General features: G+C 39.6%; 1 protein-coding gene across 1 annotated transcript in view; it reads left to right on the top strand.

The window, feature by feature from the left end:
* The window catches only part of adam12a (ADAM metallopeptidase domain 12a), a gene marked incomplete at both ends in the record, with an annotated part of 68,500 nt that extends 43,053 nt beyond the window's left edge, over positions 1 to 25,447 (top strand). The window contains 17 exons of the mRNA XM_079476811.1: positions 218 to 228; positions 781 to 852; positions 2,179 to 2,348; positions 3,000 to 3,084; positions 5,492 to 5,640; positions 9,495 to 9,672; positions 11,348 to 11,437; positions 12,095 to 12,290; positions 12,376 to 12,484; positions 14,900 to 15,098; positions 16,875 to 16,952; positions 18,957 to 19,065; positions 20,029 to 20,164; positions 20,536 to 20,674; positions 21,627 to 21,860; positions 25,144 to 25,301; positions 25,378 to 25,447. Coding sequence (XP_079332937.1) covers positions 218 to 228; positions 781 to 852; positions 2,179 to 2,348; positions 3,000 to 3,084; positions 5,492 to 5,640; positions 9,495 to 9,672; positions 11,348 to 11,437; positions 12,095 to 12,290; positions 12,376 to 12,484; positions 14,900 to 15,098; positions 16,875 to 16,952; positions 18,957 to 19,065; positions 20,029 to 20,164; positions 20,536 to 20,674; positions 21,627 to 21,860; positions 25,144 to 25,301; positions 25,378 to 25,447 — 2,183 coding nt within the window. The remainder of the gene's footprint in view (positions 1 to 217; positions 229 to 780; positions 853 to 2,178; positions 2,349 to 2,999; positions 3,085 to 5,491; positions 5,641 to 9,494; positions 9,673 to 11,347; positions 11,438 to 12,094; positions 12,291 to 12,375; positions 12,485 to 14,899; positions 15,099 to 16,874; positions 16,953 to 18,956; positions 19,066 to 20,028; positions 20,165 to 20,535; positions 20,675 to 21,626; positions 21,861 to 25,143; positions 25,302 to 25,377) is intronic.
* Between the last annotated feature and the right edge of the window lie 1,277 nt (positions 25,448 to 26,724).

Genomic DNA, 26,724 nt, shown 5'->3' with positions numbered 1-26,724 from the left:
GTGTGTGTGTGTGTGTCGGGGTCAGATGTAAAAGCAGTTTTAGGGGTCATCACTCGTGTGTTTGGACAAGAACTGAAGACATCCAGCTGTGACTACTTGACCCTCTTTTTAGTTTGACTTTTAAACTGAGATTTGTTTTTTTTCTGGAACGTTAATGTGTGTTAAACGCCGGATTCAGGGTCACTCGTCTGTGGTTAAGTGCCTGTGATATTTGTAGGTCATCGCGAGGTATTGCATTACATTCCTCATCTTCTTGAGAGTGATCTGTATTTTAAATACATATTGAAACGTTCATGATGTGATTTAAGCTTCGCAAAGCAGAACTCGCTGTGTGAACACATCAAAACGCTTTAACTCACGTCAGATGACAAGAGGATGTTTACAACCAGCTGTTAAACACATCAAGGCAAAAAAAAGGGGAAAACGGACATAAAATATGACTTCAAATATGCTTTTGGTGCATAAACTTTACTTGCATTGCAACATTGAACCTCCGGAGAATTACTTTTATTTTTATTTATGGTATTACAACTTCAAGTGAAAGGGCGTTAAAATCAGAATTTATGTATTTTACACCATAAAACCTCAAACTCGACAAAAGTATTTTGTGCAGTTAGAACATCAGACTCGGCTGGTCACGTCTGGCTCAACATCTGTGCCGGGCTGCGCGTGGAAAACGAATGACGTCATGTGACATTTACCACAGTCAGACACTTAACGGCCACATTTGGCTGCTGTTTAAAGACTTTCTCTCTCTATTTTTCTCTCGTGACATTTCAGTATCAGAAACAGGGGAAAGACTTGGAGAAGGTGAAAGAGAGGCTTGCTGAAATCGCAAACTATGTGGACAAGGTAAACATGGCACACAGCATGCAGTATGAAAGGCAATGAAGTGGGCCACTTTTGTATTTTTTCTTGGTTTTACATACAAAAATTGAAATGTTTACAAGATACATTTACGTAAGACGCGGAATGAATAGATATGGTCTTGTTTAGTTTAGTGTAACAATAAAATATACTGTATTTGCCAGTGATAAGCCTTATTCAATGGAAAAACAAGAGTATATATCCTAACACACATTGGCAGAGATGTGTGTCTTGTTTACAGCATAAACACATCAAAAGCAGATTTTTTTGCTTAAACAAATATATCGAGACTTAACAGTATTATGTAATTTTGCTTTCCAGGTAAATGTATTCTGATTTAAGAATGTTTAAATTCTGTCATAGAAAACAAAGCAAAAGCAGTGACAGTCATGTCAATATGTAAATAATTATTTATGGTAGATTAAAGATGTTTTGAACAAAGGTAATAAAACAATACGTGCACGCATTCATGCCTTCGGTCCTACACAATATCACGATAAAAACGTAACTATTAAAACGTTGTGAATTTTGGGTAAATGGCGATGTCATTTGTGTATTTAGTTTCTGACGCGATCAAGGCATAGATAGAATCATAATATATAAACCCCGTAACACATTTACTGAGGGAAACGAGATCTGTAATATATTCAGGAGTTGACCATGTAGTCCCTTATATAGGAATAATAACACCTTAAAATTCAACTGCAACCAGTTGCAAACGTGATAAAGAAGATTTACACACCAAAATACAATGAGTTACAGTAGAAGTGACAAAAGCAAGAATCAACAAGCATGAGTCTCCAAGTCCTCCAAAGTTTTTAAGATGATGAAAACAGTTTTTGTGTTGATTTGCTTATGAACTGTAATTCATTGTAATCTTGTAATCATTCGTTTATGTACACTTAACAACGTACAAATTCATACGCATAAGCCACCTCGTAAAATAGTTTAGGTTGTTGAGTTTGACCTCTGTTGTAACATACTATGACGAGGCTTACATTGACCAATGAGAACGTCTGAGAGGCGGGTGCTGTTTGATTTAAAAGACCCTTCTTCTTCCAGACACTCATATGTGTGTCAAACGTCCCATCAGAGTTTGCTCTAGTGCGGAAGCGCACGTGAGCGTGGAAAGACAAATTATTTGTTGCTGCAGACTTGTCACATCACGCCTGCTTATAACAAGGTGTGACGTGAGTTCATATCTTAACACGCCAGCGGGTCAACGTCTCTGTGGATCTGTCTTGGTGTGTCAGTTTTTGGATGATTAGCGTGTTCGCTTTCCCACTAACAGCCAGTGTTGCCGTGTGTCAGTTTTATAGATCTCTGAACATCCGTGTGGCTCTGGTGGGGTTGGAGGTGTGGAGCGATGGAGACAAATGCTCCATCACACAGGATCCGTTCACATCACTTCACGAGTTTCTGGACTGGAGAAAACTCCGGTTACTTCCACAGAGAGCTCATGATAACGCCCAGCTCATCAGGTAAAACCTTACACTCTTAAAGGGGAAGTTCACCCAAAAATCAACTTTGTGTGATTGTTACTCACCCACATGACGGTAAACATGTTTAGAGAACTTCCGGCGTCGAATGAAGAAATTTAGGGTACATACGAGAGATTTCCAGGCCTTCTCATAGACATCATGACGTGAACACGCGCTCTATTCTGACAATACAGAAGAGAATATATCGATTAAAGTCGGTATTGAGCCACTATGCCCGGATGGACCAATTTAACCATGTCTTTAGTACTTTTCTGAACCTTTGCAAAAACGGACACCATGATGTCTATGAGGAGATGTCACCTAAATAGCTTCATTTTTGTGCTCCGAAGACGCCCCTTTAAAATGAAATATAAGGTAATCTTCACAATGATGCCATAGAAGAAACATTTTTGGTAGAAATATTCAGTCAACTGTTCTGTAAAGAAGCATCTCTTTCTAACATTTTTCACCATAAAGAACCGTTTGGTTCTTCAGATGTTGAAGGTTCTTTTATAACCATTCAGACAAAAAAAGGCTCTTCTATGGCATCGTGAAGCACCCTTATTTTTAAGAGTGTAGATGAAAACATAAACTGTTAAAACACAAAGTTAAATTTGATCTCTTGTGGATCATCTTGTTTTCTCTCGGCAGCGGGGTTTATTTTCAGGGCACTACCATCGGTATGGCTCCTATTATGAGCATGTGCACTGCCGAACAGTCCGGGGGCATCGTCATGGTGAGTGACATCTGTCAATCATTTATTAAGACATTAAGGTCCATGTTTTTAGAATGTAAAATGCATGGATGTTTTTCTCCACTGGTGCGACGGCATAGCAACCACTATCTTCAAGTTTTGACCTCTCGTTTGTATCTCAGTTATGCTTCTGACTTTAGTTCTTCAGCTGAGAGGTTACCTGAGGTCCGATCGGTGGCTTCATCCATCAGTTGTTAACTCTGTCACAGACGGACATTAACTCGCTCATCACGGCCGTCTAGTGACACGTCCGCCTAAATCAGCCAAATGTATTGATCACACAGGACACGAGGGAAACATTCTAATGAAGCAAAAGACAAAGCGTCTCTGTGGTCACTTTTGCATCCCAAGATGCGATTTAGATTCAAAACATATTTCAAAGTATACAAATTCATGAAAATATTACTTAATCATTATTTATTCGCCCTCATTTTGAACACATTTACATTTATTCATTTGGCAGACTCTTTTATCCAAAGCGACTCACAGAAACTTCTTTCTTCTGCAAAATACTTAGTAGAAATGGGGTTTTGTGTTTATACAATGGAGGTCATTGGGGTCAATGTTGTTTGGTTGTGTCCTGCAGAAGAAAATGAGTAAATAAACGATAAACGATTTTTTTGTAAGATGTTACTGCATACTGTTTATCCATCGGCCAAGCATGCTCATCTGCATTCTCACATCCTCACATAGGATATCTTTCTGGCTGAAGTGTTTGGATGTAAAATCCTGACCGTCCTAGATTCAAGCCCTTCCTGGGATCATAAGAGGCAGCCCATCTTAGAATGGCTCTGTTGTGTATCTGGTTGGATGTGTCTCCGTCCCGACGGTTAAAGGGTTTTTATGCGGGACAGATGGCACAGTGTTTTTGCAGTGATTGAAACTCACTGAAGCACGTCTGTGTTATGTGGCACTTCTCCATTATGGGTCATTACGACTCGACTGTCAGATGCAGCTTTTACCGTTTCCTGCATTGCATGCTGGGATAGGAAACTGATCTCTAGGGTCAGGATGAGAAACTGCAGCACATACACCGTGAGCGATTCTGCATCGTCCGATGACTGTGATCAGAAACGAGGAAGACATTTTTTCTTTGTCGTAATAAGGACAAAAAGCAAACAAAACAAATTGCGTTCGCATGTTTTATTCATCGACTTCATCGTTGGTTTTATTTTGTTTTCGCTACCTCTTGGCAGCCGGCTTGATGTCATGCGTTTGTTTTCGCTGTTTGATTGAATATGGTTGGTGCTGTAATTGCAACAATATTTCATGAAATCTCTCGAGGTTTGGTTATGGAGTGAGATTGCGTTCTTATTGGACCCAGCGCTCACCAAACATCACCAGTCATATTGAGACCAAAGTGAAATTGGTAACGCGTGAGATGTATTTCTGACATGTTAGATGTAAATGAGATACGCAGACATCAGGGGTCTCCCACGGCGGAGAGATTATAACACCAGAAGATTGTGTTTTGCTGACGGTTCCTGGACTTCCAGGATCTGTCTGTTTAGATCATTTAGTTCATTCACACACCCATCGGAAAGAAAGACTAAAGAAAGAAAGAAGTTTAACTAAGACTTTAACTAAGAGATCTTAACAATGTCTTGGACTGTTTTGTTGCAATTTCACTACAAAACAAATGATTATCATAAACATAATCTTAATATTATTCATTTCATTATTTCAATTCTTTACTTATTTTGTCATTTTTTCCTCTTGCTTTTGTTTTTTATTCGCCTGATGAAATTTACATTTTGACAATTCATAATGAAGTGAAACCCAACTGAGTTCTTCAGCTAAAAATGATAAAGAAATGAAAACTGTCGCCTTTATTCATACTCATGTCTACGTACGGTATCCCCACACAAACCCTGCCTGACACAACATCATTCTGACATTTCAATCTGCGGTCCTTCAACTGTGAATTTTCCACTTTATTTACATTTTATTTTCACTTTTTTGGCAGACACGTATTTACCAAATGGATTTACAGGAATTACAGTAATTCCATCTGTCTGAACTCATCGACACACGCCCTCCTCCAAGCCAGAACGACACAAGAGTTTGGTTGTGTTTTGGCACCGTCACGCAGCTCTTGAATTATTCTTCTCTGACGGATTTGTGGAAAAGTCATTATAAAGACCGTTAGTGTCTGCTTATTAAAGGCCATGTGAAACAACCGGCACAGTTATCTGAGAGGAAACAAATGCATGTGAGGAGACGTTTGGACAAATGTAATCATGAGAGGGATGGTGGAACATAATGAAAATGTCTCTCTGCTCTCTGAAAGAAAATACTTTTATTCGTTGCAAACTGAAAGTGATTTTGTTTATAAAACGAGGTGATTTTGTGAATGTGCAGGTTTATTTTGTCCTCTCTTGTGTTGTAGGATCACTCTGATAATCCTCTCGGTGCTGCCGTGACTTTGGCTCATGAACTGGGACACAACTTTGGAATGAATCATGACACACCGGAGCGAGGGTGTGGCTGTAGAGCCAGTGTAGACAGAGGAGGCTGTATCATGACACCATCTACTGGGTAAATACAACACATGCTTTCAATCGATCAAACCTAACGCTTACAGTATATCTGTCCTAAAGACGCCTGTCTGTCTACCTGTCTGTCTGTCTTTCGTTCTGTCTCTCTGTTTATGTAGTCTCTCTATCTATCTAATCTATCTAATCTATCTATCCATCCATCCATCCATCCATCCATCCATCCATCCATCCATACATCCATCCATCTATCCATCCATCCATCCATCCATCCATCCATCCATCCATCCATCCATCCATCCATCCATCCGTCTTTTTTTCCTTGTTGGCACGTCTGGCTTTTCCGTATTGCGTACTGTCTGTCTCTCTCTTTATATAATTGTCTGTCTATCTATCTACATTATCTGTCTGTCTGTATATTTCTGTTTTGTAGTCTGTCTGTCTGTCTATGTTCTTCTATTTTCTCCATCCATCCATCCATCCATCCATCCATCCATCCATCTCTCTGCCTGTCTCTCACTCTGCATGTCTCTCAGCCTGTTTCTGTCTTTTCTGTCTCTCAGTTTATACATTTGTCTGTCTATTTCTATATCTATATCTATTTTCTATGTCTGTCTGTCTATCCATCCCTGTCCCCGTCTCTCTCTCTCTCTCTCTCTCTCTCAGCCTGTTTCTGTCTCTCAATTTATAAATGTGTCTGTATCTGTCTGTCTATCTGTCTGTTTATATTTGTGTCCGTCTGACCATCCATTTATCTGTATATCTGCATGTCTTTCTGTTTGTTTCTCTATCAGTTTGTATATCGCTGTGTTTCCGTCTTATTTACTTGAATGTCTGTCTGTCTATTTATCTTCTTCACATCGTGACACTCTAAACACCCTACAACATGTGCAACGTATATCTGCCTAAAAAAACTTTAACTTCAACTTTAATTTGGTTTCATTTTGACACATCACTGGTTACAGTCAGCTGTTCTTCTGATGTGTGAGTTCATCCTCTACCCAGATGTTCACAGGATGTTGACACGACACTTTCGGCACATCACTGCTCGCTCTGTTTGTACCACTGAGCGACGTAACCCTATTACTCCATAATGAGCTTCATTTGGTCACATGCACAACAGCAGATCTTCACACCCCACCCAGCAGGCCAACATTTGACAAAGACTGGTTAACATGCGTCATTCAATCTCATCAGATGGTCGACTAATAAACACATCACAGCATGTGTGGAACGTGTTGATCAGTTCTTTTTGTCAGCTGTAAGTTCTGCTTTAACAGTCAGATGTTAAGCTTTGATTGTTTTGTCCTATATTTTTCCAGTCAAGCAAATTCGTTTTTTTCATTCATGTTGACTGCACACGGACCAACGCAAGCCCAGCATTCAGTGCGAGTATGTGGTTGTAAAAAGATGTTGTGTGGTGTAGGATAAGGGAACCAGATGAGAAAAACAGATTAGTGAAGAGAGATACAAACAGAGAGAGAAGCCTGAGTCACAGGTTTTCTTCACCAGCCTCCAGCGACTTATACAAATGAGAATGTGATCTTGAGCACATCATTCGTACATCAAAGCTTCAATGAATGCAACATCCCAGCAGGTGCTCGATTAAAAAGCATCACATCTATGTAATAGCATTCATTAAGAGATGAATGATGATGTCTGAATAAAGCTCCTTCATTCGGTTAGTTTCAAGTAGCCACGAATGTGATGTTTTAGGATGAATTCATATGATGTTATACAGCAGTGAGATGCAGGTGTATGCAAGAACATCGTGTTTACTTGTCAAACTGTGAATAACATTACAAACTTTGGCAAATCTTGTAATGCAATCTGGTGTGTAAATAGTTATTTTAGCTTATTTCAATGCTTGGTTTTAAGTCGTTCAAGTGTCCATAGAGCCTTTAAAGATCTGCTCACACCCTCATTCAACACAGTGAGATGTTGTGTGTCATTGTGTCATAACGCTGAACGCTGATCTGTAAGCTGGCATCAGGTGGAATGATGGAGCATCTGCTTATCTGGCTCCCTGGCACTGATGCATTGTGGGTACAGTTGGTCGGGCAAGCATGCTATCCAGGTTTCTTTGGCTAAATTGCACCCTGGTCTTAGTAACTGTGCTAGGGACCAAGCGGACGTTACTCTGAATACTCTGAAACCATTTTATTTCTACTATGGTAGACAGTGATGTCCCAGATATGTCATCTTTCCAAATATCGTTCTCTGTGTTCATCAGAACAAAGAAATGTATACACGACCTGATGCTCAATTACTGATCACAGAATTTTCATTTATCTGTCTCTTTAAGATAAATTAACTTTGTTAAAGCAAGGCTGAGTCTGTTTCAACTTTTTCTGATGGTCAAAAATAAAACTGGTTTGGTGAAGGAGTTTACATTAAATCTCAGCACACACGCGCACACACCTGTTTCCACTGTCACATGAGTAAATCTTCATAAAGTCTTCTCAGATCATCACAGATGGTTCTCATCATGATGATGCTGTAATAGCAGGTGTTTTTATTCACCATATGTTTCACACTGAGAGTTTTCACAGATTAGAAATGAGGGCTGTGATTTCTTACAGTCTCTGTCTGTTGGCTTGTTTGTAAACTCTGGATTTCGTCATGTAGACACATTTTGTCACACTCCACAGGGGAACATTGATATTGTGTGTGCGTGCGTGCATGCATGCATGCGTGTGTATGTGTGTGTATTTGTGTGTTTGTATCTACATGTATGTGGATTTGTTTGTGCGGGTATATGTGCATGCATACGTGTCTGTTTGTGTTTATGGATGTATATGGATGCAGATGTGTAGATATATTGTGTGTGTGTGTGTGTGTGTGTGTGTGTACAAATATGTGAATGTGTTTGCGTGTGTATGTGCATGCATACGTGTCTGTTTGTGTTTATGGATGTATATGGATGCACATGTGTAGATGTATTGTGTGTGTGTGTGTGTGTGTGTGTGTGTTTGTCGTGTGTGTACATATATGTGGATGTGTTTGCGTGTGTATGTGCATGCATACATGTCTGTTTGTGTTTATGTATGTACTGTATATGCATGCACAAGTGTAGATGTATTATGTGTGTGTGTGTACATGTATGTGTACACCCATGTGTGTGTATTTTTGTAGTTATCAGGGTGTTGCTATGGAATTCTCAGTGTTTGCTAGGTCACTGCTTTGTGGTTGGTAGGGTGTTTTAAGTGATATGCCGTTGCCAGCATGTGGTGGTTGTTCTTTATCAGTTCTACACTGTTGCTTTCGGGTGTTCTGGGTGATTTCTAACACACACATGCATGCATACACACTTTGTTTTACTTTGCTTCCAATTCACATCTCATAAAGTTTGGCAATGGAGAAATACTGTGTCAGGGTGATGACTTACAGACCCATAATATCTCTTATCTCTCATAATCATCTCCACTAGGACTCGTTTCATTGCTTCAGCGCTTACAGGATGATGTAATTTGCCTTGCACGAGTTCCACGGTGCGATTGATCCATTTGTTTTGCTGTACAGTATGTTAAGCACCTGTAACCGTACTTTTAATCTTAATACACACTTCTGGTTTCTTTAAAGCCACTTGTGAAACATGTTTTAGTAAAGTTTTACGGGTAACACATCCACTCAGAACACTTAACAGTAGTGAACGCAGTCATTTAATGCCACTTAACATGAATGCTTTGCAGAAATAATAGCAAATAAAAAAGTGTTAACATCTGTTTATGAATAGATGTTCTCAAGGGTGAATCTGTGAAGCGACACTTTCATTAACAAATCTTTGTGTTTGTTACATGAATCCATACCAAACCTTCCCACATAAAAGAAGAATGTAAATTGGTAATATTTCTTCTGTTCATATTTCTCAGTCTTTGTGTTCATCTGTTGTTTCAGGTACCCGTTCCCCACAGTCTTCAGTACGTGTAGTAAGAAGGATCTGGCGGCGAGTTTGGAGAAAGGCGTGGGCATGTGTTTGTTTAACATGCCGGAGGTGAAGGTTCTCTACGGAGGACAGAAGTGTGGAAACGGTTACGTTGAGGAGGGAGAGCAGTGCGACTGCGGTGATCTGGAGGTACGGGTGTTCTGTGAAAACATATTTCATACAGACGTTAACGTGTTTTCCTCGAGCGTCTCGTACTGTACACCCCGCAGATTTCACACTTTCCACTGAGTCATGAATCATGAGATCAAATCTGTGAATAGTGAAATAAACTGTATCCACACCGAGAGAACAAACCTGAGAATATCTTTATAGAAAAAGTGTTGAAAATGCTTTTGATATTACTCGAGAGGTTTAAATCTGTTCAATGATGTCTGGATCGAGACTATGCTAGCTGTTTGCGTACCGTGTAAACATTGTCATGTTGTGTGATTGTGCGCATGCGTCTGTCAACACTTTTCTAGGTTTAATTTATGTGACATGAATGAATTAGACATGGAAAGGCAAAGACATTTTGTGTCGAATGAATAAACGTAATCTATTTATCAGTGTTGGGTAAGTTCCTCTGAAAAAGTCAATATTACTAGTTACTTATAACATATTCAATAGTGTCATTAGATTACTGTACAAATGACTTCCTCCAAAAAATTATTTAATTACTTACTAATTACTTTCAACCTTGATTAGAATTGATTCAAGGATAGACATGAAACGGCTTATTTAATCCATTTATATAACACAGTTTTTTTCAATTACACCAGAATTAACTGTAATTAAATTACAGAAAGTGTAAGCAAGTTTAATCCCTTACTTTACTATTTTAAGGGGAAAGTAATTAAATTACAGTAACTAATTACTTAGTAACTAATCTGTCTGTCATATCACATACTTGTAGACGTTCCCTTTAAAATGTGTGATACTGATCTGATTCTCGCTGTCATTGCATTGAGCTGTTAGGGCTGTCAACATTATTAAATAATCGCCTGCATATTGCATTTCATGTATATTTTGTAACTTACTTTTCACTTTAATAAAACGATATATACCATAAAAATAACCTGCAGTACAATTTAATATTATTTAAGATAATCTCAGTGTGAAAACCAGTCTACCAAAATTGAATTAACATAGAAGTACAATTTTACCGTAGTCTTGCAAGTGAAAGAAAAGAAGCTTCTTATCTAGAAGCTTTTCTATAACTGAAAGGATTTTAATGGTGGCTTCAATTAATTCCTGATCAATTGACTTATTTGAAGTAAGTCAAAGTATTTGGTGGTTGTATTATTGACAGGTAAAAGCCTAAACCTTCAATATATGATGACCCAATTTTTAACGTACTTCGGCTAAAATCTCAGCCTGCTCTATTACATCCGGCGCCGTAGGGAACAATGGCGTTTCGCTTCAGGATGCTCATAGGATTACGATCTAATTATTCAAACACTTCGCCATATGTCGACAACCAAAAAGGAGAAGCACTTGAGGCTATCCGTTTCATCAACAAATATGAGAAATAGCTAAGTGAACTTTTGCACTAGCTAGCGGCATGATCACAGAAGGTCTTAACAATACTCACCTGTAGTGCTGTCGGTTCGACGAAATTTTAACATTTTCTTACCAAACACAACGTTATCACTTGGTGAAAGATCCTCTTGGTGCTACGAGAGCGGAAGTGAGCGAGCCGGCTGAGATTTTAGTGGAAGTACGTCATCGTCCCGTGTGCATATACACCACTTTAGGGAAGTTAGATTTTCTGTCTCTGTAAATTTGATGAAATTCTCTCTCTCTCTCTCTTCTGTCTCTCTCTCAGGAGTGTATGAATCCCTGTTGTAATGCCAGTACATGCACTCTGAAGGAAGAAGCTGCGTGTGCACATGGACAATGTTGTGAAGACTGTCAGGTTACTTGTGGCATATACACAGTATACATATATCAAAATAATCTCAGATATTTCTCATCAAATACAACCAAAAGCAGATAATAATGAATCTACATTTTATACTCTTAATGAACAGTATGTCAACAATCGTCTCAAATTTAAGAGAAACATCAGAGATACACTTGAAAATGTGCTCAGAGAGGAATGTTATTGCTCAGATGTTGCTCTTTCATTTCTGAAGATGTTTGGTTTTTCATTTGGTTTGGTTTGTCGTGTTTCATTTAGATATTTAACTTGTTCTGGGGTGTTTTTCCTAAAATTGCTTAACAAAAACAAACGGGTGTAATTGTTGAATCTCATGAAGAGTATGGAGGTGTAAATGAAAGCAGAAAAATTTATTTTACAATTGTAGAAAATTTAGTAAATTCGACGAGAAATATTTGAGTTGACTTGACTCCGTTTGAGACATTGTTGACATCTCTTCTGAAACTCTCATGACATTTGTGAGACTCTTTTTCTCAAAAGAATAAGATGTAGATGCAAAGGTTTTTCTTTTGCGTTTACATCTAATAATTGAAATATTAAAGGGACCTGATCTGTGATTTCTTTCTTATCAAATCACACGAAAAATGAAAGAGCAACATCTGAGCAGCATGATTTTCCTCTGTGTGTTTATAGTTGAAGCCTGCAGGAACTCTGTGTCGCGAGTCGAGTAACTCCTGTGACCTACCTGAGTTTTGCACCGGCACTGACCCACAATGCCCAGCGAATGTGTACCTGCACGACGGACACACCTGTCAGGGTGTTGATGGTCACTGTTACAACGGCATCTGTCAAACACACGAGCAGCAGTGCATCACACTCTGGGGACAGGGTGAGTACAGCGCCACCCACAGCACCGGAGGAATCATGACACGCATGTGAAGAGTTTTCATGATGTGTTTGTGTATGTTTGACAGGTGCAAAGCCAGCTCCGGGAATCTGTTTCCAGCGCGTAAATTCAGCTGGAGATCCATACGGGAACTGTGGAAAAGACACAAAGGGATCCTTTGCCAAATGTGAATCACGGTAGGAGAAAATATTTACGCTTTTGTTATCAGAGCAATATAACATTTGACATAAGGAACTGATACATTAAGTTAAATAAAAAACTTTTTTTCACATTACAAAAAGATGAACAGAAGAGATAAAAAATATTGTTTGTAGAAATGTATAAATATGATATGCTTAAAAGTGAATCTGAACTTGTTTTCTTTGCAGTATTTGTGTTCTGAAAAGATACAGAGCATCTTTTCTGTTGTTTTCACCTGTTTCCCCGTTTTCATCATTTAAAATTTTTTGCTGATAAATGCAGATAGAAACAAGGTTTTTAATTGAAATTTGGAAGACAGAGAAACCTGCGTTTAGTTCATATTATCGTCTTTGGTTTATCCTGTGAACTACTAACTAGCATATAGGAAAGAAGTGGCTAGTGAAGACACAGGTGAGACTCAAATGAGATGAGAGTCACTTTTATTTTCCATGTTATGATACTGAAACAGATCTGCAGCGGAGTTGAATTGGGCAGTATTCATGTCATATCATAAATATCTGACTTGTTTCTTGAACAACCCATCAAGTCAAATTCTTTGTAAGTGTTGTAAATATGAATTTGTTGATCAGTACGGGGTAGAACAGGGACACTGAAGCTCAAGGTCTTTCTGTGGTTTGGGATGATGTCCAATTCTACCATTTAGCTGTGATACAGGAGTGATGGACAGGACCGTGGTGATGTTGTTTCTTTCGATCATCTTGTGACATTTGCTCCATATTCGTGGCAGGATTGTGTTCAGTGTTCACCGCTCCGTCCTTGAAATGAAGCGAACAAACATGTTTGTTGGTCTTTTTGAAGTTGACCTCGTACAGTATGTGTGTAATTGTAAATAATCGTTTTAGGAGAAGTAATGTTGGTTTGGAAAACGTGAAGAAACAAATGTTTTACTTAGTGTATAGTATATGCTTTACTATATAATATTATTTTATATAACTATACTGCGTGGATGTGGTTAGATTATGTTTAAGTTTAGGAGCGAGAGAAACCTTAAGAGAAGAGAAACCTGCGTTTATGTAAAATGATCAAATTTCAATTAAAAACATTGTTTGCATTTATTAGCAAAAAAATGTAAAATGATGAAAACGGGGAAACAGATGAAAACAACAGAAAAGATGCTCTGTATCTTATCAGACCTCAAATACTGCAAACAAGTTCAGATTGACTTTTACGCAATACAACAGTCATATTTATACATTTCTACAAAATTATTGTTTATCTGGATTTTCTTAGTTTTCACGTGTCTTGTCATGCTTTCAGTCTTTCACATTGCTGCTTGATTTGATTGTGTTGAAACTCAACACACACTAGACTGGAATAACAACAATACATCTAGAAATGATGATTTCATGAAACGTGGAATGGTCTCTTCATTTTTTCCACGGCTGTACATGAACTACACGGCACCAGATGTTTGGTCAAATTAATGTCACTTTTTAATGAGGGATTTTGAAGACAGCAGGGTATAAAAAGTGGCTGCATGTTATTCCCGTCTCTATGTCTCTGTTCTCTGAGTATATTCTCTTTAAACTGAGATTGAAATACATTTTTAACCATCTCTTGATCGTGGGTTTTTCCCTCTTCTGCTCTGTGTGGACGGTCTGTTTCATACACACACATCTGCATAGAGATTTCAACCAATCCTTTAAACAGCGCCAGATCTCCATAAACCAAAAACATCAAGCGTGTGTTCAGTACGGCTCATTCGTCTGCACATGCAGGTAGCACCTGCGAGACATTTTGTTTGAATTGTGCCCAGATTGGCTGCTGTATGAAGCGCTTCACGGATCATATGCTTGTTGATGTCATTACTCTAATGACTGAAGTGGACAGTCAGACGGAGAGAGAGAAAGTTTGGCCAAAGGGACCTGAGCCACGTTCTCCTGTCTGTCTGTCTGTCTGTCTTTTCACTTTTTGGACAGGTCTGCGTGAGAAGCAGGAGTAATTGGTGTTGAATGGGGAGGACATATCATTATTTCTTCATGCGTTGGGCTGCGTTGGAATCAAAGATGTATGTCGCATTACTGTGATGCTCAGCAGCGGAAACACATTTCAGCTTTGAGAAAACATTCGATTTATTTTCGTCTGGGAAAGTCTCTGCGATCCTTTAGATATTGGAAACTTGACATAATGGTTTAAATCGGTGGTTCTTTACTGGGAAAAATGGGTCACAGGTTCTGTTCGAATCCTAGACAGCGGTGAAAAGCAAAATGATAACAATCTGACCCACTTTTGTTTTTGTCTTCTGATATTTTGAGTTATAGAGGTTGAAAAAGTATTTATTTGAAAGATAGTTTGACATTAATCTTCTTTAAGGTGATTTTCTTTTATGAAATTAAAAAAACAACACAAACATAAACCCCCACAAACAAATAAGTGCTTTTGTTTTACAGAGATGCTAAATGTGGGAAGATTCAGTGTCAGGGCGGAGCCAACCGGCCGGTGATCGGCACTAACGCCGTTTCCATAGAGACCAACATCCCGCTCCACGAGGGAGGTCGTATCCTCTGCCGTGGGACTCACGTGTACCTGGGAGACGACATGCCCGATCCGGGCCTCGTGCTGACCGGCACTAAATGTGGAGAAAACATGGTGAGGACAAATAATGAGAAGATGTTTATTTACACTTGAGGTAAACAAATCAGTCCAAGAACTCATTTCATTTTACTCAGAGGAGTAACGTCAGAAATGCGCTTTCATTTTCAGGAATTTCTAAGCTGTTTAGTTTACATCTGAAGACGAAAGCTCTGCCGGTTAGCATTTCATTTTAAAGCTAAGTCTGAACTGGTGAGGTCGAGCATCTGTTTGTTCACAGCACAAGGGTCGAGTGTTTACTCATAGGAAACAAAAAGGAATAAAAATGCACTTTACTTGGTTTGCTTGGAAATCCACTAACCCACATCTTGTCCGTGCATTACTTTCTGCCGTGATGCCGTGGGAATGTTAATGGTCATTAGTGTCAGTCTCTCCTCAGCAAGCAGCACAAATTGAGTCCTCATTTAAGACCACAGACGGTGCAGAATGACTTACACGCTACATTTTAATACTGACTCTTTATCCTAGAGGAGAGTTGATGTTCTTCACAGACATCACCGCATGGCCCTCAAACTTTGAAGTCTAGACTGTGATCAAACTTACACCCAACTGCCTTTGGTGTTTCGCAGTCTGACAGAACGCGCCTCAAGATGTGGAAAAAGAAGACAACTTTCCTCCGGTTTCTCCACAGCTTGACCTCTGATGAGTGTCAGGGTCGCTGGGACTTTACTGAGCAGAATCGGGTCAATCTGACAGACCTCTCAATGAAAAAAGTCCTGATTGTTTTCCAATTATACAAATACAATTTAAAATGAATATTTTTAATTTAATAAACAAATTATAGATGTTCTTCCAGAGCAACCCAGAAAACATTTATTTATAGTTACATGTATAACAGGAATCAAAACAGACAGCATTCAGACAACAATTTGATTCAAACAATATGCTTTTGTTCCTATAATTTACACATCTATAAATACTTTATCTACATACTGTTCCTACATCAAAAATGTTTTACTAAAAGCAGTAAGTGAATCATCATGACAGAAAGATACTGTACTGTATTTAAATTTTCAGCAACGTGCAGCTGAAGAAGTTTAACCGGATGAAATTATTTTTGATTTATCAGTTATAATATATATCGCCCTAGATTTGTATTATCGGCCGATAACATAAAAATGGTAATTTACCGGCCGATACCGATAACATTAAAAATGATCATTTATCGGGCGATACCGATAACATTAAAAATGATAATTTATCGGGCGATACCGATAACATTAAAAATGATCATTTATCGGGCGATACCGATAACATTAAAAATGATCATTTATCGGGCGATACCGATAACATTAAAATGATCATTTATCGGGCGATACCGATAACATTAAAACTGATCATTTATCGGGCGATACCGATAACATAAAAAATTATCATTTATTGGGCGCTACCGATAACATTAAAAATGATCATTTATCGGGGGATACCTATAACATTAAAAATGATCATTTATCGGGCGATACCGATAACATTAAAAATGATCATTTATCGGGCGATACGATAACATTAAAAATGATCATTTATCGGGCGATACGATAACATTAAAAATGATCATTTATCGGGCGATACGATAACATTAAAAATGATCATTTATCGGGCGATACGGTAACATTAAAAATGATCATTTATCGGCCGATACCGATAACATTAAAAATTATCATTTATCGGGCGATACCTATAACATTAAAAATTATCATTTATCGGCCGGATTGCGATAACATACTTTATAGAACTACTGTTTATCTCTTTGTCTCTCTCTCTCTCTCTCTCTAGATGTGTTTAAACAGAAAGTGTCAGAACATCAGTGTGCTGGGAGTTCATGAATGTTCTGTCAAGTGCAGCAAACACGGGGTGAGTTTATAACGCCCATCACAACACTGTATGAGTGTCTGTTCAAAACAGCTATAAATAACCCGACTGAATGTGAATATGAATTTCCTAATGATTTTAATAAAAGCCCATTACAGTTCGCAAGAGGTTCATCATCTGCAAAGGTTAATGATTTTACCAGTAAGCATGAAAATCTCTGCGGCTGAAACCATATTTCAAAATGAGATACTGTGAGCGGTTATTTTCTCGAATTGTCTAATTGTGCATTCACGCCGTAGCAAAATTACACTTAAGATGCAAATTAGGAGAGTAAATTGAGAGCCGCAAGGCGAAGCTCTCAATTTACCGGTCAATCTACGTTCCTACTCTCACCTATGGTCATGAGCTTTGGGTCATGACCGAAAGGACAAGATCCCGGATACAGGCGGCTGAAATGAGCTTCCTCCGCAGGGTGGCTGGGCGATCCCTTAGAGATAGGGTGAGAAGCTCGGTCACCCGCGAGGAGCTCGGAGTAGAGCCGCTGCTCCTCCACATCGAGAGGGGTCAGCTGAGGTGGCTTGGGCATCTGTTACGGATGCCTACTGGACGCCTTCCTCGGAAGGTGTTCCGGGCCCGTCCGACCGGGAGGAGACCCCGGGGAAGACCTAGGACACGCTGGTGGGACTATGTCTCCCGGCTGGCCTGGGAACGCCTCGGTGTCCCCCCGGAAGAGCTGGAGGAAGTGTCTAGGGTGAGGGATGTCTGGGCATCTCTGCTTAGACTGCTGCCCCCGCGACCCGGTCCCGGATAAGCGGAAGAAAATGGATGGATGGATGGATGCAAATTAGGATACTTCAGAAACGATTTGTTTCTGTGGCAACAAGCTTTTAGCTGCCGCTATTCTGGTTGTGTTTACATGACATCACAATGGTCAAGTGGGCGGAGTCAGAGCTCACTGTTTTCAACTTCAAGAAAGGTTTAAGAAAGAAATGTGTAATTACAGTCAAACTTACGTATAGGCAGTGTAATGTGCAGGAAGAAAAGAATTAGAGAACTAGAGAAACTGTTAGATTACAAGCGCATGGATCATTTCAGTTTTGCATTCAGATGTGAAACCGAAGCGTGAAAAGCAGGTTTCAGAATAAACAGCGACTAAATCGTTACGTTACCACGACTTGTAAGATTGAACTAACTGTAAATTTAATTGTAAGAATCACCGTGTAAGTCTTAAATCATCCTCCTTTGGCAGGTGCGGACCCTCATAAAGCTTCTGCTGTTTTACGCTTTATTTTATAAGCTTGATTGAATTAAAGAGAGAGTACAGTCCAGATGCGAGGAGTGTAAATATTGTGGGTAGAGACCTGAAAGAGCAGATGTGTTTTATCGCAAACATGATAAAACTTCTCTGAGAAAGCAATCTGTCCAAGCAACAGGTCAGAATAGGTTACAGGTTGCTTGCAGGTGATCACCGTGAGATGCAAGAAACTCAATGAATGAAGTCATGAATCCACAGATGGGAGCAATGTGTTCTTCAGAAAGTAACATCTGCAGTGCATCATGATGAGAGAGGAACCGGTGTGAAGGCTGTTTTATTTGTGTCATGTGGGGAGAAACGGAAGTCAGTTTTAGTTCTTGAGGAGGTGCACACACACAAACATCTGTCAATCATTACGTTGATGAAGATTCACATATGGATGGGATTGGCGGTATGACTGTTTACTGAAAAATGCGTAATGGCAGAAATATACTTGCTTATTAAAATGTATATTCATATTTTTGTATATGGATATCTGTTCTACCTTATGAGCCATTGACGTATGCGGTTGACAAATTGACTCTTAGAAGACGCATCCGAATCCTGGCAAGGTCGCGTCTGGGAGAAATGGCTCATAGGGTGACCCTAGTTCTACATAACTATACATTGTGTTGTGTGGTTTAGTGGTTCACTGTTGCTGCATGAATATATCATTCAACAGATACGCTTTTCAGTACATTTAATGAACATTCCAGTCTTCTGATTCTTGCGTGTTTGCGGTTTGTGTGCAGGTTTGTAATAATAATAAGAATTGTCATTGTGAGGCGCTCTGGGCTCCGCCATTCTGTGAGAAAGCCGGTTTCGGAGGAAGTGTGGACAGCGGGCCGATGAGACCAACAGGTGCGTGAAAGTCTTGTAAAATGTGCACCTGTAATAATCTTGTGCATGTGCACGCGTAATAAGAAGTCCTTTTAACGTTTAAACTTATTTTATAGACGTATTATTTTTGGTTACTAGTAAAAGAACTGTTACTTGGCTATAAACTTTAATGCATGACCCATTCAACAAATGTGTTCATTTAATCAAATTAAAGGTACAGTTTGTGAAATCCGCCGCTAGAGGGCGCAATAAAAACCCACAATGCCGTAGCTTGATGACGCTGTGAAGGAGCGCAACCAATCAGACGGGAATGAGAAATAATGTTAGCAGACGACGTAAATAAAGTTTTATAAACGTTGCGTATAATTGTGGTCCATAAATAAGTGACAACTCGAAAACAAGCGAGACGCTAGACACTTCTTCCGCATTTGTCCAGACACTGTTGTCATGTGGTTTCTATGTCAGTAAATGCGGTAACAAAGGGTAACGTGGACATGACGCCATTGCACAGCCCCGCGTCTCTGTTTAAAATGACGATGTTCTCACGATATACAAGTTGTTGGAAACATTTGAGAGATTGTAAGTACTCAGCTAAACAAAATATATAACACTGGCTCAGTGGTTTTGGGATTTTTTCTGCAAACATTTAACAAACTGCACCTTTAATATCCAATAAAATTCAACAAATTATTTATTAAATCAAATAAACATACAAAAAACCCAAAGATTTTAATTTAGTACAATTATTATGATTAATATTAAAATAAATTAAACATTATCAGCCACTAGCCAGACTGATAAACAGACACAGATGTGCGCCAGGAGTTGGCGTCCAATGAAACCGTTATATATAACGATGAGGCTGATTGATTTGCTGTTGTTTTTCAGTATGCTTTAAATCATTTGTATAACAAGATGTATGTTGATATCAGGTATTAAGATTTGTTTATTTTTGGGCTCATATTTGTGGCTTTGTGTTTGCAGAGGGCAGCAGTGTGACTGTGGGAATCCTGGTGGCTTTTCTGTGTCTCTTGTGTGTAGGAATAATCGCATGTATTAAGAGAAAAACTCTCCTCAGTTTATTCTTCAGCAACAACAAGAACACCATCGAAAAGCTGAGGTATGAAACTTGCTCCAACACAATGAAACCCTTGATTTGACCTCCGGGCAGCATGATGCTGTATGATCAGGAGGGAGCCTGAGATGATGAAGATTATATGCACAGACGACCGGTCATGATCACAGTATTTTCCACATTATCTTGCTTATGTCACAGCTACTTATCAAATAAATGCATTTGAATGAGCATGCAATATTAATTGAGCTCAAATAATTTGATTATCTGACAAAGGAAGACATCGCCCCAAACTGTTTAGTGTCAATATATAAATAGATATCTTTGGCAGAAGGATGGCTGACCGAGCGATCACAGTCAAGTTTTACAGAGAGCCTCAATACACCATCTGAATGATTATGTGGGTTTTGTTTCAGAACTGTGGGACCCAACAAGATGAGCGGTCCAGTTCACACACTGACATCAGATCACACACACATGAGGACTCACACACACTCGGCGTACAGGACGTCTCCACAACGACAGACTTCAACACAAAGTGCCAACATATATAAGGTGTGTGTGTTTACCTTCTGCATACACTAACAAAAGATCTGAACCAGTATTGTACATACTACATGCGTTCAACAAAACATCTGTCTCGTGTTTTGGGGTTACAGTAACACATTTTACAGAAATGACACATTTTTGATTTGTGTAATAAGATGCAATAGACCTGACAGAGTAAATGCAGTTTGATAGATTATAGTTTATTTATAATCTTAAACATTATTGATCTTACAATATACTTCAAATGTAAAACACTCAATGCTGTGAATTGATTATTTGTTTTTCATTACTTGCTGTAAAATGTGTTATTATTTTATTTGTTATCATATCTTTTTGTATATTTATTCTAATGTCATTTCATTACATTTCACTTCAATTGTTTATTTTTGGGATACCAGAATTGCTATGGATTATTCAAGTATCATGATATTAGAAACATATCGTAGACTCCAGAAATGTGTTATTGGCACATGCACATACTGTATTAATATTATACGCGTATTATACAGCTGCCGCCCAGTTTAATAATAAACCCAAGAGATCCGCAGTAGTTTCATGGTGAGATCTGAGTGTTTGAAAGCTGTTCTTTAAATGTGTCAGAACACAGCAGCTCTTTATAGCTGTTCGATTTGGAAAATCAGAGGACAACGCCTGTCAGCCAGATGCATTGTGGGTGTATTTGTGATCTGTGGCATGTTGTTGAGTGAAAGAGGCTTAAATCTGTGATTAAAGGAAATGTTTTATAAAACACAACTGTCCCCTGTGGACATGCGGTGAGAGAGAGAGTGTGTGTGCATGCATATTTCTCATTGAATAGTCATCATGTATTCAATTGTACAGCGTTCGAGAAATTAAACGTTACGTTTTCATATAATGGAAGTGATCCAGGTACATATATATACAATTATTATTGTGGGTTGTATTTGATCAAAGCAAAATCTCTCTCTCCTCTCTTTAGCCGCTGCAGTCTCCTCTTCAGACGGTGGATTCTATGGTGCGCAGGCTGCCCCAGTGCCCTCAGGTTCCTCACTCTCACCCACTGCCACTCGGCCTGACCCGGACTCTGCCTTCACCCAGCCTCCCTCACACCCACTCATCCCCATCCAGAGCACCGAAGCCGGCTCACACACGCTCACACACGTCCTCTCCTGTGCGTGGCATCACCTGTCAGAACGTCTGCGAGATTGCCATGGTGAGAGATTCTGTAAATAAGCATCATTTATCCCTGCCAGGATGTTGCGGGTTGTTGCCAGGGAGTTGCTAAGAAGCTGTAACTTAGGTATTAAGTGTTTGAACATCTTTCCGTGAGATGACTAAGAGATTCAAAATCTCTGATACTCTGGTGTGTAGATATACTGTATCTCATGTCGATCCTTCATTGCAGTAAGTGTTTTGCTAGTTTCTGCACCAAGCAGATCTCATTTTCCAGTCCTGCTCATTTGTGCGACCATGGGCGTTGGTATAAAAAAGAGGTGTGCTTAGGCACGTTGCTATTTTGAGGAGCTGAAAATAGACTGACCAAATCAAACCTGGTCTAAAGTCAACGGCGCAATATTTGTTTCGTTATTTAAAGAGCTCGTTAGGAATATGCGCCTATAGGCGGGTGCACAGCACTCGTATATTCTGCTTATTACACACAGAGGGACCAGCAGGAGCACTTAATAATGCCAAATATTTATAAAAATTTATTACAATGTTAAAGAGTGTTATTGTGGATATAAAGATACAAATCTGGAGAAGTGTCTGCACTTCCAAATTCCAACGTGTAAATAGCGAATCCGCCATGGCGCGAGCGCAACTGGCTCTTAAAGGGAATGGACTCTCTGATTGGTTTATTTCATGTTACGCCCAAAAAACTCATTAAGAGAATCGGGACTAATCGTTTAGACCATGCGCCTGGGTGCTCCTACCGTTTTCCCACCATTAAACTCGCAAAAGTGGATTCGGACACACATGGGTGCAACTGTGGGTGCCGTGCGCTTTAAACCGTACGCTTAGATCGTTAAAATAAGGCCCTTTATGTCTAAGGCGCAAGATAGTGGACAAATGAGATTTTACTGTGTGTGTGTGGAGCCAAAAAACGAAATCTAAAAGACAAAATGTCTAATGTGACATTTACTCTGGTTGGAATTAAAACGGTCGCTGCTTTGGGATGGTTGGTCTCCATCACCTCTTGTCAGAGTCATTAGCTTCATAATTATCCTCTTGTGAGGGCACTTAAAAGGGTTTTGAAAAATAACCGTCCTAATTGTTGCACCATTTAAAACAATCTAATTATAAGAGGCAGTAAATTACTGACAGGGAATGAAGGACGATGTGCTTTAAATAACAGCGACCACAATAGAAGTTCATTAGCCAAGGTCATCTGTCTCAGATACATTGACCGCGACACAATCTCAAAAGCCACCTTAAGCAGTGTTTGTGTTATTAGACACGAGGGTCCGCACCTGCCTGTTCTTTGATAAAGTGTAGCAATTTGCTGTTCGTTCCATAAACCCCTCGGCTTGTCTTTTATAAGACCATGTGAGAGTCAGATTGCAGGTGGAGAGAGAAAGTGGATGTGATCCCTTAAAGAGAAACAAGGGAAATATCACAACTGCTCTCTTGACATTTAGACGTTAGATCTTAAAGAAGTACTCTTAAACTGTCGTTCTTTAATGGGTCATCATAAAACTTAATGTTGACAGACGTGGTCACTGTGGTTGTCAAGACAAAAGCTGTGTAAAGAAAATAAAACCAATACAGGTTCAGAATGATTTGGAAAAATAAATAATGACTTTTTCTATGACAGACAGACAGAACGTCATACATTCAGAATAACAGTGAAGCAGACAGACAGAAACAGACTGCTAGACAGAAACAGACCATTACATAGACAGATAGACAGTTAGACTGACAACAGATCAGATACAAAGTTTGACACGCAGAGAGACAGTTCAAACAGACTGACAATTTGACTCCCAGACAGACAAATAGCTAAAGAAGGGAATTCAATAAAATGGTCCTGCCAATCTTGTGTTAATCTTGAGTACCTGTAGAGTCAAGTCAACTTTATTTATATATCGCTTTTACAATTTTCCCTCAAACCTCAGAGGGAAAACAGGCCTAACCAGGGGATTCCAGTTCCCCTCTGGCAAAAGCTGCAGCCTCTGCACAAGCTCGACAAAATAAATTAGATTTAAGATTATCATTAATAATCTAATAGCAGCTGATATTTTGTATTGAAGACGTGTTGAGTTGCCTTCTTTATCCAGCTCTATCATCTCAGCTTTTTTCAGACTTGAAAATCCAGAGTAAACTGGTACTGGTTTGAGAAACAATCGTCTTCATGTAACGGGTGCAAGCTAGTGAAGAGCTGTGCAGCGTGTGTAAGCCTCACTCCCCGACCAACAGAGACGCTCGACTGCGGTCTTAACGGTCCTCCTCGTTAGAGCGCCCGTCTCCCATTCGGACCGACGTCGGATGGGCGGCTCTTCTGCTCTCTGGTTCATTCATGGGCGTGCTCTTCCTGGAGAATGGCCAATAAAACCACAGGATCCTTGTTTTGAAACAGGGATCCAGACTTACAAAAATCTCTCCGAAACAGGTTGTAGTGCTGGCGGACATTATCGAGCACAGAAAAACTATGTCATGTGTCCAACTCGATTTCTAACAAGTCGACCATGTTAAGCTTGAGGACCCAGCTAATTTAACAGTATTAAGAAGGCACAATGGATGTAATAGCATGTTAGGCCTCCTTTAAATAATCAGAGAGAGAGAGAGTGAGACATACAGAGAGATGGACGAGTCAGAGAGACGAGCAAAAAGGTAGACAGACAGACAGAAAGTCATAAAGTCAGACTAACAGCGAAACAGACAGACATGTCAAACATTGATAGTTAGACAGAGAGAAAAAGCAGACAGATGGGCTAATGAACAGAACATCAGTCCTTGATGATCAGACATGTGTAGCGTGTGTCCCCATCAGGGAACAATGACACGGGCATCCATCCAGACATTTCTATTACCCACAAATAGAGGAAAACCAGGAGACAGTCATCAGCAGTGCAGAAATATAATTCTTTATCAAAATAAAAGATAGAATAAAATGGTGTGTGAATCGTTGAGTGAAGCTGAAGTGTTCGATAGAGATCAGCGGAGGTAGCAGTCCATTACTTCATCTTAAACCAATAGATTTTGAACATATGGGGTCACTCATCACATGACCACTGAGTGTTAACATAACACCGGCAGTAGAGAACTCACATAGCAGTGAGATGAGACGGGTGTGTACTGCCATCTGGTGGCCGAGCAACAGGAGATTCTGACACATAATGATGATTTCATGTCCATCCAAAACTTCTCCATTGAAATACTTACAAAAGTGAGACAGATCTACTTTTTAACTGTAATCTTCAGCTTTGAGCATCACATGTCTGTATTCGTGCTTAATCCTGCATCCGTAACCTCACTTTAGTCTCTCACATTTCTCACAGACGTTTGAAAAACCCAATCCACCCCAGAAACCTCTTCCAGCTGACCCGCTGGGTCGGAACGTCCGGCTAATGCGGAACCCGTCTGCCGTCCGACTACCAGCTCCCATCCCGACCTCAGTCACCCCTCGACTTGTCCCTGCGCATCCACAGCCTAGCAGGTAAAAGCACACATATACATCAAGAACATAAACACAAATAAGGGAAGTTCTCTTAACCTGTCTGTGTGTCCGTCAGACCCCCTCCTAAACAACCACCCGTCCTGCCCAAGCCTCATTTCACAGCGGGAGTGAAGTTCAGCAGCTGAGAGCCGGACAGACGCCGTCTAGTCTCCGGAGAGGCTAGCAGATTTTTGCACTATAAAGCTCTGCAGACACATGTCAGAGTCCTGATGTAGGGGGTGACCTTTGACCCCCGAGGTGCTCGCCCTCTAAACGGTGCTATGAGTTGACGCTCAGGTACATGTCAGGCGTTATTTATGTTTGTTTCCAATGTATTTATTATTTCGGTGCACTGTGGTCGACACTTTCTCAATAGTAGCAGCAATCGATGGTCCGCCCACGTTGTCTTTTTGAGCATCATTTAAAATGATTTACCTGTGTATCGAGAGCCAAAATGAGCCATGACACATGGATGCTCTTTAGGTTGGGATTACCTGGATTGAAAACCAAATTGGATTTAAAATGGAATTGGGAGTGACACTTGGGAAATGTGCCTGAAATATTTTCAATTCAGTTTTCGTTGGTTCAATTATATGACATTTATCTAATAAGGGCTGTCCGTCGGGATGTGACATTCCTTGACACCCATGTTCATTTATTTTTTTACTACTCATTTTATTGTTTTTTCATATGTCAATAGTCAAACCTGAATTCAGACCCTTTAACATCAAAGCACACATACAGACCCGTCTGTGATGCTGTCTGTAATGTGGAGCTCAGATCATTGCCGTTTATCTTGTGTTATCTGAATGGGTCTATAATGCCACATTTCTGTGATATTTAAGGGGTGTTGAATGTACAGCGATAAAAATACTCCAGATACGAGCACATTGCAGACTATGGAGTGAAATACAGGAAGACTATATTCATGTTATTCAAATTCATTATCATGTTATTTCGCATCCAAAACATTCTGATAACGGTTCATTTGAAAGATTGTGAGAGAGACAAATGGAGATTATGATTTATAATTCAACTTTCATCATGTGGTTTCTCAAAGTGCAGTAGCCTATCTGTGGGCTGTGTTTTCAATGTTATGTAGATGTTTTTCCAAAGACACACTTTAAAAAAGGAGTTAAGAGGAAATCATTTGATTGTTTAAGTACAGTGTATGGGCTAGTTGCACAAGATGGCGCCAGTAAGGTTTTGGGATGCCAGGGTCGGCAGACTAATTTCTGGTCGTTTTGGCTTAAGGAGGTGCTCAGCAATGTAAAGAGGATCTGTCATGTCGCTGATGCAGTATATTGCTTATTTTTTTCTAAAAAACACCCATATTTGCCGGCCCAAAATCCTCCTTTTCCCATACAGTGTTATTCGACCGGAAATTCATCTTTTTTAAATGTATTTATTTTTAATTCATCAA

This window comes from Barbatula barbatula (assembly GCF_947034865.1).
Source record: "Barbatula barbatula genome assembly, chromosome: 16".
Taxonomy (NCBI): domain Eukaryota; kingdom Metazoa; phylum Chordata; class Actinopteri; order Cypriniformes; family Nemacheilidae; genus Barbatula; species Barbatula barbatula.
The sequence above is the reverse complement of the archived record's forward strand: the minus strand, read 5'-3'. Positions and strand labels throughout refer to the sequence as shown.